General features: G+C 41.6%; 1 protein-coding gene across 6 annotated transcripts in view; it reads right to left on the reverse strand.

Annotated features, from left to right (window-relative positions):
- tmem68 (transmembrane protein 68) overlaps positions 1-16,289 on the reverse strand; it is a 51,650-nt gene that overhangs the window by 14,346 nt on the left and 21,015 nt on the right. For all 6 annotated transcript variants that reach the window (XM_044014824.1, XM_044014825.1, XM_044014821.1 and 3 more), the window contains 4 exons: positions 6,664-6,831; positions 5,997-6,190; positions 5,731-5,791; positions 4,359-4,498 (listed from right to left, as the gene is read on the reverse strand). In XM_044014824.1, the coding sequence (XP_043870759.1) occupies positions 4,359-4,498; positions 5,731-5,791; positions 5,997-6,190; positions 6,664-6,831 (563 nt within the window). The remainder of the gene's footprint in view (positions 1-4,358; positions 4,499-5,730; positions 5,792-5,996; positions 6,191-6,663; positions 6,832-16,289) is intronic.

Below are 16,289 nucleotides of genomic sequence, written 5' to 3' on the forward strand. Positions count from 1 at the left end.
TCGGGAGACAGCGGTCGTTGGATTATGGAGGTCAGCGTATTTTGATCTTTCCCGACTATACTGCGGAGGTGATGCAGCAATAGCGGAGCTTTCGTGAGGTGCTTCAATAGAATAGAATAGAAATACTTTATTCATCCCCAAGGGGAAATTGTTTCGACATAGCAGCAATACAAGAAAATATTATAAACAGAAAATGTAAAATGTACAACATTGGGAAAAAAATAGTGCAATAATAGAGGAATGGCATAAAGGAGTGCAATGGCATACCATATGTCATGGAGAGCAAATGTGCATTGTGCAAGTGAGCAGTCTTTTTATTTTTTTTATTACAGAGAGTTATTATAAGTCCTGATGGCTGATGGCAGGAATGACTTCCTAAATCTATCCTTATGACAGCGGAGCTGTTTGAATCTCTTGGAGAATGTACTCTCCTGGGCCTGGAGGATGTGGTGGAGGGGATGATCGGTGTTATCCATGATGGAAAAAAGTTTATTCAGCATCCTCCTCTCCACCACCATTTCCACGGTGTCCTGCTTGCAGCCGATGACGGAGCCGGCCTTCTTTATCAGTTTGTTGAGTTTGTTAGTTTCACCGGCTCCAATGCTGCTCCCCCAGCACACCACAGCAAAGAACAGTGCGCTGGCCACAACAGACTCGTAAAATAACTCCAACATCTCGCTGCATACATCAAAGGATCGCAGCCTCCTCAGAAAGAATAGCCTGTTCATCCCCTTCCTGTACACAGCACTGGTGTTAGCCTTCCAGTCCAGTCTGTTGTTCAGCCTCACACCTAGGAATTTGTATTCCTCCACCATCTCAATGTCCTCCCCCAGTACCCTCAAAGGTTGTGGAGCTGTCCTCTTCTTCCTTAAGACCAGCCACTCCAGCACCTTCATCAACTGCTGAGGGAGAAGGAGGTTCGCCACTTGCTGCGCTTCCCGGCCAGGCTTCATGTCCATTACCAGGATCAAGTGAAGGTATTCAGCAACCCGGTAGAAGCTAAGAACTTTGTCGACCGAAAGCTTTGAAAGGCTATATTTTGATTTTGTGTGCAAAGAGTCTGGACGCGTAACGAGTGAACTTTTATTGTGGTGTTTGTAGTCTAAATCTGTTCTGCAATGTGTGTTTTTTCTCTTTGCCCGGTGGTCCCTGATATGGATGAGGGTAACTTTGCTTCGTTTGGGGAAGCACTGGTTGGGGGTTTTGTTCATGTATTTGTTAACTGTTGACTTGACCTTTTTTGTTTGTTTATTGCTGGCTGCCAAACTCAATGTTGATATTATGTTTTATTACAATGCTGTTACCTTTTGTTGCTTATTGTTTAATCTTGTCGCTCCATCAAGGTATTACATATTAATAATACGCTTGATTCTATATCCTTGGTTTCTTGGAATGTCCGTGGTTTAGGCCACCTGATAAAGCGAGGTAAAGTTTTTGCACATTTGAAGTCACTGAAATCGGACATAATATTCTTGCAAAAAACACATGTTAAAGCCACTCAGCATAGAATACTCTGAGCTAACTGGATTTCACAGGTCTACCAGTCACATTTTACATCCAAAGCTAGAGGCGTGGCCATTCTTTTCCATAAATCTGTACCCTTCCGTTTTCACTCTTCCATAACTGATCCGAATGGCAGGTTTATAATTTTATCTGGCTATATCAATTTATTTCCCATTATACTGGTAAATATCTACAGACCGAACACAGATGATCCAGCTTTTCTCGCAAGGTATTTGACCCGATCCCGGATGATGATTCAAGTCATATACTGATTGGGGGTGACTTCAACTGTTATCCATATCTGGATACAAATTGAGGGGTGGAGTGGCTCAGTGGTTAAGACTGGTACCCTGTGTGCGAAAGACATCATAGTCGCAATGGTCGCAAGTTCGATTCCACCCCTGGCTGATTATACTCAATTCAATTGTAAGTCGCTTTGGATAAAAGCGTCTGCTAAATGACATGTAATGTAATGTAATGGATAGGTTCTCCTAAAATCCTTGTTGTACAAACTCTTAACAATTTAATGAAGTCGAAAAAGATTACAACACCCATCTGATCTTGATTATTCTTTCTACTCTCATGTACATCGATCATATACACAAATTGATTACTTTTTAGTGGATTCTAGATTAATCTCAAATATTGACCACACTAAATACCACAGCATAATAATATCGGATCACAGTCCAGTCACCCTTAAACTACAGCTGTCTCTTCTTAGGCAGGCCTACAGTTGGCGATTTAACCCTTTTTTGCTCACAGATCAGGCATTTAAGGAATACATCACATTGAACATTTCGCAGTTCCTTGAGATCAATGACAATGGGGAGGTGAATGATTCAATACTGTGGGAGACACTTAAAGTATATATTAGGGGTCAAATTATTTCTTACAAAGCAACATTGAAGTGGGGCAGGTTGGACACGATTGAGAAGGAATTGCTTGCTGCGGAACAGGCTTACAAAAACCTCTTTGCTCCAAAGGGATTATAATAACGTTCTTAAGTTAAAATATGAATACAATTCCATTTTTGGGGAACAAATTGGCAAGACACTTCTAAAACTTAAACAGAAACATTTTGAATTTGGCGACAAACCGCAGAAGTTATTGGCTAGGCAGTTAAAGGGAGAACAAGCAAAACGAGCCATCTATAAAATTAAATCTAAATCTGGTCAGATGCTGACTGATTTAAAGGAGATCAACAAACGATTTAGTGAGTTCTACTCTGAAATTTACACTTCTAAATCAACAGCTACCACAGTAAGACTCTGACCAGTCTTTTGATTCGCTTCAGTTCCCACAGCTGGATGAAGTTTTCAGGGAAAATTTAGACTTGGATTTTTTTGAGTTACAGGATGCCATCAAAGCATGTTTTAGCAAAGTTGCCACTGACAACGCCACTGCGGCTGACTCACCGCTCAGGCCTGGTGCTTCTGCCATGTGTTTGTGACTGTAAGCTGTGCGCGCGTCTGGGCGAGACAGAACTTTAGCTTGTTGTATGTTTTGATACAAATTTCTATCAAAGCTGAGCTGTCCTAATGGAGTTCGTTCTTGCCGGCAGAAACACACAAAAAGCCAATCAGCTAACAGACAGGCGGACCCAGCGTGCGGAAACAGCCAATCGTATCCCCGAACGTCATCAGTAACAGGCAAACAGCCAATCATTCAGCAGCTGTGTCGTTCGGTTGCAGTAGTTGCAATGTGTTTTTTTTTTACAAGGGAGTAGCATGCAGTGAAAAGCCAGGAGGAGAGTAGAGGTGGCCGCAATGTAGCAAAACCTGGTAGTATAGTAATCCACGGTAGTACCGTTGTGTAGAATTTCTAGTATAGTAGGAACCGTCACGATTTTATTTTAACCCATTCATAGAATGGGTTAAAATATTATACACTGATCCAAAATCCTCCATTCTCATAAATCTCTATTTTCCTTGCAATGTGGCATTCGTCAAGGGGACCCATTTTCTCCCTTGCTGTTTGACATCGCACTGGAGCAGTTGGCACTTGGCATTAGGGATCATCCAGACAAAGGGCATCAAGTTGGGCGAAATTGAGACCCGAGTGACTCTTTATGCTGATGGTCTCCTTGTTTGTTTGGCCGACCCAGCAGTCTCTATCCCCATCCTACTGGATTATATACATTCCATTGGGAAGATTTCTGGTTACACTATTAATTGGCAAAAGAGCGAATTTATGCCCTTAGTGGATCAATTTACTGAGGACTTCCTGAGTAAGTTGCCTTTCAGAGTAGTGGAAGACTGTTTCTCTTATCTGGGACGGAAACTGACCAAGAACCCATCTTTTCAGACTGAAATTCATAGAAGCATTAGAGAAACTCGAGTCCTGGAGGACACTGACCTTATCCATGATTGGACGGGTTAATTCTATCAAAATGGTGAGCCTACCTAGGTTTCTTTATCTTTTTCAAAACCTGCCTGTACATTTAAATGCATCCTAACACACCAAGAGAGGCGACTGTAGTGAGGCGTTTGTGCAAAACTGAGGAAAAACTGCAGAAAAAGTGTGGTTGTTAAACCCTCTCACCGAGAAAAGTGTGGGTTTTAATACACCCACCTCCCTCACGGGTGCGTTTTACTTACTTTTGTAGGTAAAAGCAGGTAAAAGCAACAACCATCTAGAACAAATGTCCTAAGGGAGGACCCACAGACCCCACACCAGTGTGTCCCCTCCACATTACAAGTGCTTCGGACGTCCATCCTTTCATTCATACTAAAATAAGGATCTGCATCAGTCTAGCATTCCACAAATTCTAAAAAATGAGCAAATATTTGTGGCCAGTTGTATGTCCTTGTACTCGTGAATCTCCTCACATAAGCTCAACCAACCAACCTCACCTTTTCTGACAGCTCTGCAGCAGTTATGTTGGGGTCATATGGGATCGGATCCCCAAGGAAGGTCCGGAATTTCACAGGAAATCCACCATAGATGGGGGCTACAGGGAGACGGAACCTCTCATACAGCCAGCGGAAAAAACCTGGCCAGACACAGACATGAGAGGATATGAGAGAAATCAAATAAGACTGCAGATGTCATCAAATCAAGAGGCTTTCAATCACATTCTCAGATTATACACTATGTCAAGAATAAGACTGGTTAGTTTTTTTCTTTTTAAACAAAATCCTTCCAGACTAGGTTTTATTACAGGTCTCTCCGCACTGGTTCGGACCTGTAACGCCTCCCAGAGGGGAATGGGGTGAACAGTCTGTGGTTGGGGGCACTGCGTTCATCACCTGCCTCAGCTTCACGGGGCCTGGTCTCCCATAGCAAGACACAAAAATGTTGACTGTTTTTTCCCAAACCTTGAAACCAGTCTTAAATTTACATTTATAAAGCTGAATAACTAAAGAGCTTCTTTTAATCATTAAAATAAAACACACAGTTTAATCTGTAATCAAAATATTGAACAATTAATTGAGTAATCAATCAATTCATTTATTTATTAAAGGTGACATAGAATGCTTGTATCACACATATATGTTAGTTATGGAGGTCTACTTATATATATTAACTTGTTTTCATGGATAAAAACTAATTGCTGCAAACGAGCCGATCAAAATATCCCCTCACTGACGCTCTCGTCAGCCACGCTGTTTCAGACCAAAACCAGACCCCTAGAATGTGGACTGTGTTGTGATTGGCCAGCCAACGAGAGCTTTCCCACTGTCCTGTGATTGGCCAGGTACCTGGAAGTGACGTAATAGATAGGCCAGCTCTCAGATACACAGCTCCCCCTCTGGCACGGTGGATGCTCTGCATCTCAGCAGCTACAACGAGAGTAGTTCTTCTTCTTCTGCGGTTGAATGTACGCAACCGGATGTGCCCGGACTAGTGCCCGCACCAGGAGGCGCTACGGTGGTGAGAGGAGTGGTGAGGATTTTTGATGACGACAACACTATTTTCTCAGCAGTGGCTGAACTGTTTGTTCTGAAACTTCAGGGTTTCATAAACGAGGTAATGACGCAGATACACACACAAACGCAGCGTTAATTGGAGCTTCCGGTCTATGTGGGCTTTAATTGAGTAATCAATGAATTGTCAGTCATTGCAGACCTGTGTTCATGTGTAAGAAATATTATCCTGTTATAAATCGATTGTCACATAATGAACGTATTGGGATGTCATTATTATCTTTGGCCATATTGAGCATAATGAGTAACATTTTAATTTCCAAGCACTTCAGTGACGTTATCTTGTGATTTCACCTACTGAGCGTTCCCAGAGACCTGAAGCCTTCCCGCACATTCTGTGTAAACATTGGAATGACTGGCTGAAAGACAGAGAGCGCAGAGGAAAGAGGAGATTAGAGTGAAGAACGTCCTACACTGTATGTGGAGAAAGAATCACTTATTCAAGAAATGTACACATAAGCTTAAAGTAACATCAATGTGATGGAATTTATACTGTTAATCTACAACTGTTGCAACTTTAGGGGTCGCAACAGTTTTTTAAGGAATTGCAGGACGATGACTCACCACTTGAGAGTCAATGGCAACTTGGGCAAAGCCTTTGCGTTTGCCCCAGAGAAGAGGGTAGGTCTCATCGCTGAGCAGGGCCTCCCGCACTCCTCCTGGAGAAATGCCTAACAGGTGACCATTCCTCAGAGCCCGCACACACTCTTCCTGAGGACCATGGATCACACTGAAAACTTCCAAAAGTAACTTGAACCCTGGAGGAGGGTGATTCAGGGAGGACATAAGAGAACAGAAGAAAAGAGGGAAGTGAAAAGTGAGATATGTACACTCTAATGTTTACTTAAGTTCAGGACAAAGTAACAGTGACTTGTGTGACAATAGATCTTTTTTTTTTTACAATTTTCAAATCATGATGAATCTTGTTTGAGATGGTGTTTCCCCAAAAATCAAAGAGCTTGATTAAATGTTGAATGTAATACATTTAATGTGTAAAAACACAACTTAATGTAGTATTATTACAGCAATATTATCATACAAGTTTTATAGTATTTCAAATATTGCCCGCTGTTCATGGTAACAAAACAACACATGATGTGCAATGTGTTTACTTTGGAGGAGGTCATGGGCCAGTTTTCATTATAACTTCATAATAAGTGCTGTGCTGCATGAAATCAACTATGAGACCTCTGACTGACATAATGTAAGCAAGAGTGCTCATGTATGAAACCTGGAATCTTGAAGAGGAAGTGGTCAGCGACAGAGTGACACGTCCGCCCCTTCTGGATGATAAGAGTGGCCAGAAAGTAGTAGTAGTCGATGGGAATGGCTCCATGATAATAAACGATGAGTGCTGGTCCTTCAACAGGGATTTTCTCCAGTCCATGGATCTCATAGCCTGGTTAAATGATTAAAGAGAAAAATACATTACAACAACCAAACACAGAAAGGATGCGTAATAATAATAATAACAATAATATTATTATTTTTATTATTATTATTATTATTATTATTATTAATAATAATGATAATAATAATAATAACAATAATAATAACTAGTACCGCAAGCGGTAATTAACGGGTTCGAGCTCGACAGCTCATCTCCCGTTCATTCATTGCTTGCTGTACTAGTTATTTTCAGCGGCGTCCCTGCACAAAATCAGATGGCGTTTCCTGTTTAAAATGGCCGACTTCCTGTTGGGTGAAAGGCGTGTCTGTAAACGTGTTCAGGGAAGGTCCCTTGACTCACATATCAAGTTTCTTGCGGATCGGACAATGTTAGACTTTACTTCCTGTAGGGAGGTTATCCTTTACAGCACATATGTCAGAGTCAAGGCCCGTGAATGAGTTATCTCTGGCCCGCGGGATGATATTTAATTACTATTAAAACCGGCTTGCAGTATTATGTGCCCTCAGCACCATAATACTACAAATCCCAAGATGCACTGCGAGTGCATTGGCGTGTACCGAGTGCCCGCAAGCGAGCGCGATCCCATGTCATCCTTCATGAACAGCATCACAGTCACAGTGGAGTACTAAACATCGCCGTCAATTTTCATCTCCCTCTCCCCCAAATAGGCAAATAGAAAGGTAGACGTTGAAAACAGGGGGTTTCAAGAAAAGTGGGAGGCAGAATAATGTTCACCGAAGTAAAAGGAAAGCCTGTGTGTCTTGTGTGTGGAGACAGTGTGTTGAATATAACTTAAGAAGGCACTATGAAACATGCAACTGTTTTGCACTTTTTCAAGTTTGCACTAACTTTTCTCATTTTATTATAAAAGACAGACATTGGTGAGGATCAGAGCAGCACACTGATTTGTTTTTTTAATGCATGCTGTTTTATTTTTGCATTTATCTTGCCATTGAGCTTTGAAGGAAAATTACATTTTGCTGTTTACCTGTTAAAAAGAAGAAGGAAAAACGTTTTCAATTTGTTACTGGAAGAGCCTTGAGAAAATATTGCAACTGATTTTATTTATGTTTTGCTAATTTAATGATTAAGTGCAATATAGGCTGTGGTATTGGTATTGGTTCAATATGTGCAATAATTGCAAGTTTTAAAAATAACTAGTACCGCGCGCGGTTCTGAACGGGTTCGAGCCGACCCGCGCGAGTCGCCGTGTGCCACGGCTCCCCGCGCGCCTCGCGCTCTCACCCGTTCATTCACCGCGCGCGGTACTAGTTATTTTCAGTACTAGTTATTTTCAGTACTAGTTATTTTCAGTACTAATTATTTTCAGCGGCGTCCCCGCACATTTCGATCCAAATTTCGGGGGGGATCGGCAACGTATGGCAAAGTTATAGGGCACTTCCTGTTTAAAATGGCCGACTTCCTGTTCGGTCAAATGCGCGTCCGTAAACGTGTTCAGGGAACTTCCCTTGTCTTACATATCAAGTTTTGTGCAGATCGGACAATCTTAGAGTTTACTTCCTGTTTCGGGCATTCCACTTCCTGTTGGGAGGTCATCTTTTGCAGACATGCTCAGGACAGGTCCCTGGTGTGACATATAAGGTTTCGTGCAAATTGGACAACGTACGGCAAAGTTAGCGGGCACTTCCTGTTTAAAATGGCCAACTTCCTGTTCGTCTCTGGAAACATGTTCAGGGAAGGTCCCGTAACTCACATATCTAGTTTTGTGTCAATCGGACAATGTAAGACTTTACTTCCTGTTTCGGGCGTTCCACTTCCTGTAGGGAGGTGACCTTTTACAGACATGCTCAGGACAGGTCCCTGGTGTCACATATAAGGTTTTGTGCAGATCGGACAATGTACTGCAAAGTTAGAGGGCACTTCCTGTTTAAAATGGCCGACTTCCTGTTCGGTCAACGGCGTCTCCATAAACATGTTCAGGGAAGGTCCCGTAACTCACATATAAGGTTTCGTGCAAATCGGACAACGTACGGCAAAGTTAGAGGGCACTTCCTGTTTAAAATGGCCGACTTCCTGTTCGTCTCCGGAAACATGTTCAGGGAAGGTCCCGTAACTCACATATCTAGTTTCGTGTCAATCGGACAATGTAAGACTTTACTTCCTGTTTCGGGCGTTCCACTTCCTGTAGGGAGGTGACCTTTTACGACATGTTGAGGAAGGGTCTGGGGTCCCACATACTAAGTTTCAAGTGGATACAACAATCCTTGTTGGAGCAGCATCAAAAACTATAAATGTAATTCTGTCTGCTGTCACCAGGGGGCGCTGTATTTGAAAATTAATATTTTCATATAAACGTGTTCAGGGCCGGACTATCATCAATCCCAGCAACTTTGGTTCAGATCGGACCAGGATTGGCAAAGTTGTAACAGTTTGTTTTTTTTGAATTTTCTACCACCACCAGGAGGCGCTGTTTTCAAAATGTACCGTTTCAGCAACACAGTCGTCTTCAGGAACTAACCATCATCAACTATAGCAAGTTTGGTTGGGATCAGACCTTCCATCGCAAAGTTATAAGAGTTTCATTGTCTGCTGTGAAAAATTATTATTATCTCCAACTTTGGCGCCCCCTATCTCGTACGCCATAAAATATTTTAAAAAGCTTTTGATAACTTTTGATGCTCAACTCGTCCACAATGATCTCACCAAGTTTGAAGGTGATCGCACAAAAGCTCTAGGAGGAGATAATTGAAATACAAGCTGTCATACTGTCTGCTGTCACCAGGGGGCGCTGTTTTCGAAATTGAATATTTTCATATAGACGTCTTTAGGGCCGGACTATCATCAATCCTAGCAAGTTTGGTTCAGATCGGACCAGGATTCGCAAAGTTGTAGCAGTTTGATTTTTTGTCCCAAAAATCCGACTTTGCGTCGTTGCCATGGCAACACCGTTAAACGATTTGTCGTCATATTGGTCACGCATCATCTACCATGTGTTGTAACTATTGTCACCAATTTTGAGTGCGGTACGATCATCTGTGTAAAAGTAATTCCCGAAATTGTAAAAAAACTTTTTTTTTGTGTATTTTCTTTCACCACAAGGAGGCGCTGTTTTCAAACTTCACCGTTTTTTCATAGACGTCTTCAGCCATGGCCCATCATCAATCATAGCAAGTTTGGTTTGGATCGGACCTTCCATCGCAAAGTTATAAGAGTTTTGTTTTTCTGATGCGAAACATCAGAATCATCACGAACTTTGCCGCCCCCTATCTCGCGCGCCATGCGACATTTGAAAAAACTTTTGATACCGTGAGCTCCTCAACTGGTCCACAGGGACCTCACCAAGTTTGAAGGTGATCGCACGAAAACTCTAGGAGGAGTTAGTTCAAATACCATTGCTGCGAATTCGCCAAAATCGCCAAAAAATCGCCAATCAACCCAAGATGGCGGAATTCCTGTTGGGTTTGGATCATGGTCATAATGTAATTTTTTCTTCATCCTGACCCACTACACATGTGTACCGAATTTCGTGCATGTGCGATATTTGTGTTGGTCATGGTGAATTTGGACAGGTGGCGCCGCACTTATTGGCCCCTCCCACATTCAATTTTCAACGCACATTCCCCGAACCTTTTTCAGACGTAAATTTACACCAGGATTGATGCGGTCACAAAAATCTGTGAGTTTTGGGGTATGGGAAAGGCCTCAAAAAGGCAATTCATTTGGGGGAATAATAAGAATAATAATAATAATAATCCTTCCAGTTTCAAGAGGGTTCTTGCAACCTTGTTGCTCGAACCCTAATAACTAGTACCGCAAGCGGTAATTGACGGGTTCGAGCTTGACGGCTCGCGAGTCCCTGTGCGTCCACGTCGCAGCGCGAGTCCTCTTCCTCATCTTCCGTTCATTCACCGCTTGTGGTACAGGTTATTTTCAGCTGCATCCCCGCGCAATGTCAGGCGTGTCCTTTTAAAATGGCCGTCTTCCTGTTGGGTGAAAGGCGTGTCCGTAAACGTGTTTAGGGAAGGTACCTTGACTTACATAACAAGTTTCGTGTGGATCGGAGAATGTCAGACTTTACTTCCTGTTTCGGGAGTTGTACTTCCTGTAAGGAGGTCATCCTTTACAGACATGTTCAGGGCGGGTCTGAGGTCTGAGGTCTAACAGTGTGATTTCGTCTATAAGTTGTTATTTTTGTGAAAAACAACTGATGGTATCAGAATTGAAGCTGAATTTTAGAAATAACTAGTTATTTTTGTGATAGAACATCTGATGGTATAAAATTTAGGGTGCATTTTCTCTTTTTTCCCTCTGTTACTTTTTCTCTCTTCCCATTTTCCCTGTTTTTTTTTTCCTTGGCCCCTCTTGCAGTACCTTTTGCCCCATCTTTCCCTTTCAGAGCAGCATGAGAAACTGTAAATGTTAGATTTGATAGATTTGTAGGCAAATGCCTCCATCATGTGGCGAACAAAGGTTACTGCACTGACGAACCACTCAGTAGAGTGGATCCTGTGTAGTGTTCTTATGTCAACACCATTGAACGATTTGTTATCATATTCAGCAAGCATCATCTACCATGTGTTTTACATGTTTTCATTCATTTTGAGTATGATACAATGAAATTTGTTAAAGTTATAAGGGAAATTGTGAACTTGTATTTTCTGTTACCACCAGAAGGCGCTGTTTTCAAAATGTACAGTTTTTGCATAAGCATCTTCAGCAAGATCCCATCATCGATCGCTAGAGTTTGGTTAAGATCTGACCTTCCATCGCAAAGTTATAAGAGTTTGTTGTTGTAGCGAAGTACCAGACGTCATATTGTCTGCCGTCAACAGGGGGCACTGTTTTTGAAAGTGAATATTTTTATATAGGCATCTTCAGGGATTGACTATCATCAATCCTAGCAAGTTTGGTTCAGATTGGAATAGCATTCGCAAAGTGGTAGCAGTTTGTTTTTTGTCGCAAATATCTGACTTTGCAGTGTTGTCATTGCAACACTGTTGAACAATTTGTTATCATATTAAGCACGCATCATCTACCATGTGTTTTGAATGTTTTCCCAAATTTTGAGTTTGATACAATGAAATTTGTTAAAGTTATAAGGGAAATTGTGAACTTGTATTTTCTGTTACCACCAGAAGGCGCTGTTTTCAAAATGTACAGTTTTTGCATAAGCATCTTCAGCAAGATCCCATCATCGATCGTCACGAGTTTGGTTAAGATCTGACCTTCCATCGCAAAGTTATAAGAGTTTGTTGTTGTAGCGAAATACCAGACGTCATATTGTCTGCCGTCAACAGGGGGCACTGTTTTTGAAAATGAATATTTTCATATAGGCATCTTCAGGGATTGACTATCATCAATCCTAGCAAGTTTGGTTCAGATTGGAATAGCATTCGCAAAGTGGTAGCAGTTTGTTTTTTGTCGCAAATATCTGACTTTGTAGTGTTGTCATGGCAACACTGTTGAACAATTTGTTATCATATTAGGCACACATCATCTACCATGTGTTTGGAATGTTTTCCCAAATTTTGAGTTTGATACAAGGACATTTGTTAAAGTTATAAGGGAAATTGTGAACTTGTACTTTCTGTTACCACCAGGTGGCGCTGTTTCCAAAATTTACAATTTTTGCATAGGCATCTTCAGCAAAAGCCCATCATCGATCATCACAAGTTTGGTTAAGATCTGACCTTCAATCGCAAAGTTATAAGAGTTTGTTGTGTGTTGCGAAATACCAGACTTCCTAGTGTTTGCCACCACCAGGAGGCGATGTTTTCAAAATTTACAGTTTTTGCATAGACATCTTTAGCAAGGGCCCATCATCGATTGTCACTTGTTTGGTTACTATCTGACCTTCCATGGCAAAGTTATAAGAGATTGTTGTGTGTTGCGAGGAATCGTGATTTTAGCCAACTTTCCTGACCTTCTTCTTGTTCGCCGTGATACTTAATGAAAAGATTTTGATACCTTTGGATCCTCAACTTGTTCACAGTGACCTCACAAAGTTTCAAGGTGATCCCATGAAAGCTCTATGACAAGTGCGTTCACATACCATTGGTGCGAAATGGCCAAAATCTGCAAAAATGTACTTTCAATCCAAGATGGCGGCTTTCCCGTTCGTTTTAGAGCATAGGCTGCTTTGAATTTTTTGACCGTCCTGACCTAAGGAACGCGTGAGTACCAAGTTTAGTGCATGTACATTAAACGTGCTCCTCAGGAGGACAAGTTTTACGGGTTGTAAGAGTTTCGCCTTTTGTTGTGAAAAATATGAATGAACGCCAACTTTGGCGCCCCCTATCTCAAAAACCATGTGACATTTTAAAAAACTTTTAATAACTTTAGATCCTCAACTTATTCACAGTGACCTCAACCAGTTTGAAGGTGATCGAATTAAAGCTCTATGACAAGTGCGTTCACATACCATTGGTGCGAAATGGCCAAAATCTGCGAAAAATGTACTTTCAATCCAAAATGGCGGCTTTCCTGTTCGTTTTAGAGGTTCGGCTACGCTGACTTTTTTGACCGTCTGGACCTAACGAACGCGTGAGTACCAAGTTTCGTGCATGTACATTCAACGTGCTCCTCAGGAGGACAAGTTTTACGGGTTGTAAGAGTTTTGCCTTTTGTTGTGAAAAATATGAATGAACACCAACTTTGGCGCCCCCTATCTCGTTCACCGAGCGACATTTTAAAAAGCTTTCAGTAACTTATGCTCGGCAACTTGTTCACAGTGACCTCACTAATTTTCAAGGTGATCGCACAAAAACTCTAGGACAAGTTCATTCAAATATCAGGTGTCATAGTGGCTGCTGTCACAAGGGGGCGCTGTTTTTGAAAGTGAATATTTTCAAATAGGTGTCTTCAGGGCCAGACTATCATCAATCCTAGCAAGTTTGGTTCAGATTGGACTCAGTTTCGCAAAGTTGTAGCAGTTTGTTTTTTTGTCACAAATATCTGACTTTGCAGTGTTGCTATGGCAACACCGTTGCGCCATTTGTTATCATAATAAGCACGCATCATCTTTCATGTGTTTTAAATGTTGTCACAAATTTTGAGTTTGATACGATTAAATATGTAAAAGTTATTACCGAAATTGTGTATTTGTTGTATTTTCTGTTACCACAAGGAGGCGCTGTGCTAAAAATGTACAGTTTTTCCACAGACTTCTTCAGCAATGGTCCATCATCAACCCTAGGTAATTTGGTTGGGAAGTGACCTTCTATCGCAAAGTTATAAGAGTTTTGTTGCCTGTGGCGAAAAATAAAAATTTTCACCAACTTTGCCGGCCCCTTTCTCGTACACCATGATACTTATTAAAAAGTTTTTAGCAACTTTAGATCCTCAACTTGTCCAAAGTGACCTCACCAAGTTTGAACGTGATCCCATGTAAGCTCTAGGACAAGTTCGTTCAAATACCGATGGTGCGATATGGCCAAAATCGGCAAAAAATGAATTTTCAATCCAAGATGGCGGCTTTCCTGTTCGTTTTAGAGCATAGGCTACGCTGACTTTTTTGACCATCCCGACCTAAAGAACGCGTGTACCAAGTTTCGTGCATGTACATTAAACGTGCTCCTCAGGCCCACAAGTTTTAGGGGGTGGAGCAGTTATTTGCCCCGCCCACTTTCATTTTTTAACGCACATTCCCCGAAACATTAATAAACGTAAATTTACACCAGGTCTGATGCACTTGCAAAGAATGGTGAGTTTTGGGGCATGTTCAGGGCCTCAAAAACGCGATTTATTTGGAAGGCGGAAGAATAAGAAGAACTAGTACCGCAAGCGGTAATTGACGGGTTCGAGCTTGACGGCTCGCGAGTCCCTGTGCGTCCACGTCGCAGCGCGAGTCCTCTTCCTCATCTTCCGTTCATTCACCGCTTGTGGTACAGGTTATTTTCAGCTGCATCCCCGCGCAATGTCAGGCGTGTCCTTTTAAAATGGCCGTCTTCCTGTTGGGTGAAAGGCGTGTCCGTAAACGTGTTTAGGGAAGGTACCTTGACTTACATAACAAGTTTCGTGTGGATCGGAGAATGTCAGACTTTACTTCCTGTTTCGGGAGTTGTACTTCCTGTAAGGAGGTCATCCTTTACAGACATGTTCAGGGCGGGTCTGAGGTCTAACAGTGTGATTTCATCTATAAGTTGTTATTTTTGTGAAAAACAACTGATGGTATCAGAATTGAAGCTGAATTTTAGAAATAACTAGTTATTTTTGTGATAGAACATCTGATGGTATAAGAATTTAGGGTGCATTTTCTCTTTTTTCCCTCTGTTACTTTTTCTCTCTTCCCATTTTCCCTGTTTTTTTTTTCCTTGGCCCCTCTTGCAGTACCTTTTGCCCCATCTTTCCCTTTCAGAGCAGCATGAGAAACTGTAAATGTTAGATTTGATAGATTTGTAGGCAAATGCCTCCATCATGTGGCGAACAAAGGTTACTGCACTGACAAACCACTCAGTAGAGTGGGTCCTGTGCAGTGTTCTTATGTCAACACCGTTGAACGATTTGTTATCATATTCAGCAAGCATCATCTACCATGTGTTTTACATGTTTTCATTCATTTTGAGTATGATACAATGAAATTTGTTAAAGTTATAAGGGAAATTGTGAAATTGTATTTTCTGTTACCACCAGAAGGCACTGTTTTTAAAATGTACAGTTTTTGCATAAGCATCTTCAGCAAGATCCCATCATCGATCGTCACTAGTTTGGTTAAGATCTAACCTTTCATCGCAAAGTTATAAGAGTTTGTTGTTGTAGCGAAATACCAGACGTCATATTGTCTGCCATCAACAGGGGGCGATGTTTTCAAAATGTACAGTTTTTGCATAGACATCTTTAGCCAGGGCCCATCATCGATTGTCACTTGTTTAGTTAATATCTGACCTTCCATGGCAAAGTTATAAGAGATTGTTGTGTGTTGCGAGGAATCGTGATTTTCGCCAACTTTCCTGACCTTCTTCTTGTTCGCCGTGATACTTAATGAAAAGATTTTGATACCTTTGGATCCTCAACTTGTCCACAGTGACCTCACAAAGTTTGAAGGTGATCCCATTAAAGCTCTTTGACAAGTGCGTTCACATACCATTGGTGCGAAATGGCCAAAATCTGCTAAAAATGTACTTTCAATCCAAGATGGCGGCTTTCCTGTTCGTTTCAGAGCTTAGGCTGCTTTGAATTTTTTGACCGTCCCGACCTAAGGAACGCGTGAGTACCAAGTTTAGTGCATGTACATTAAACGTGCTCCTCAGGAGGACAAGTTTTACGGGTTGTAAGAGTTTTGCCTTTTGTTGTGAGAAATATGAATGAACGCCAACTTTGGCGCCCCCTATCTCGAAAACCATGGGACATTTTGAAAAACTTTTAATAACTTTAGATCCTCAACTTGTCCACAGTGACCTCACAAAGTTTAAAGGTGATCGCACAAAAGCTCTATGACAAGTTAGTTCACATACCATTGGTGCGAAATGGCCAAAATCTCCCAAAAA

The sequence above is a fragment of the Solea senegalensis genome, unplaced genomic scaffold, assembly GCF_019176455.1.
Source record: "Solea senegalensis isolate Sse05_10M unplaced genomic scaffold, IFAPA_SoseM_1 scf7180000012418, whole genome shotgun sequence".
Classification (NCBI taxonomy): domain Eukaryota; kingdom Metazoa; phylum Chordata; class Actinopteri; order Pleuronectiformes; family Soleidae; genus Solea; species Solea senegalensis.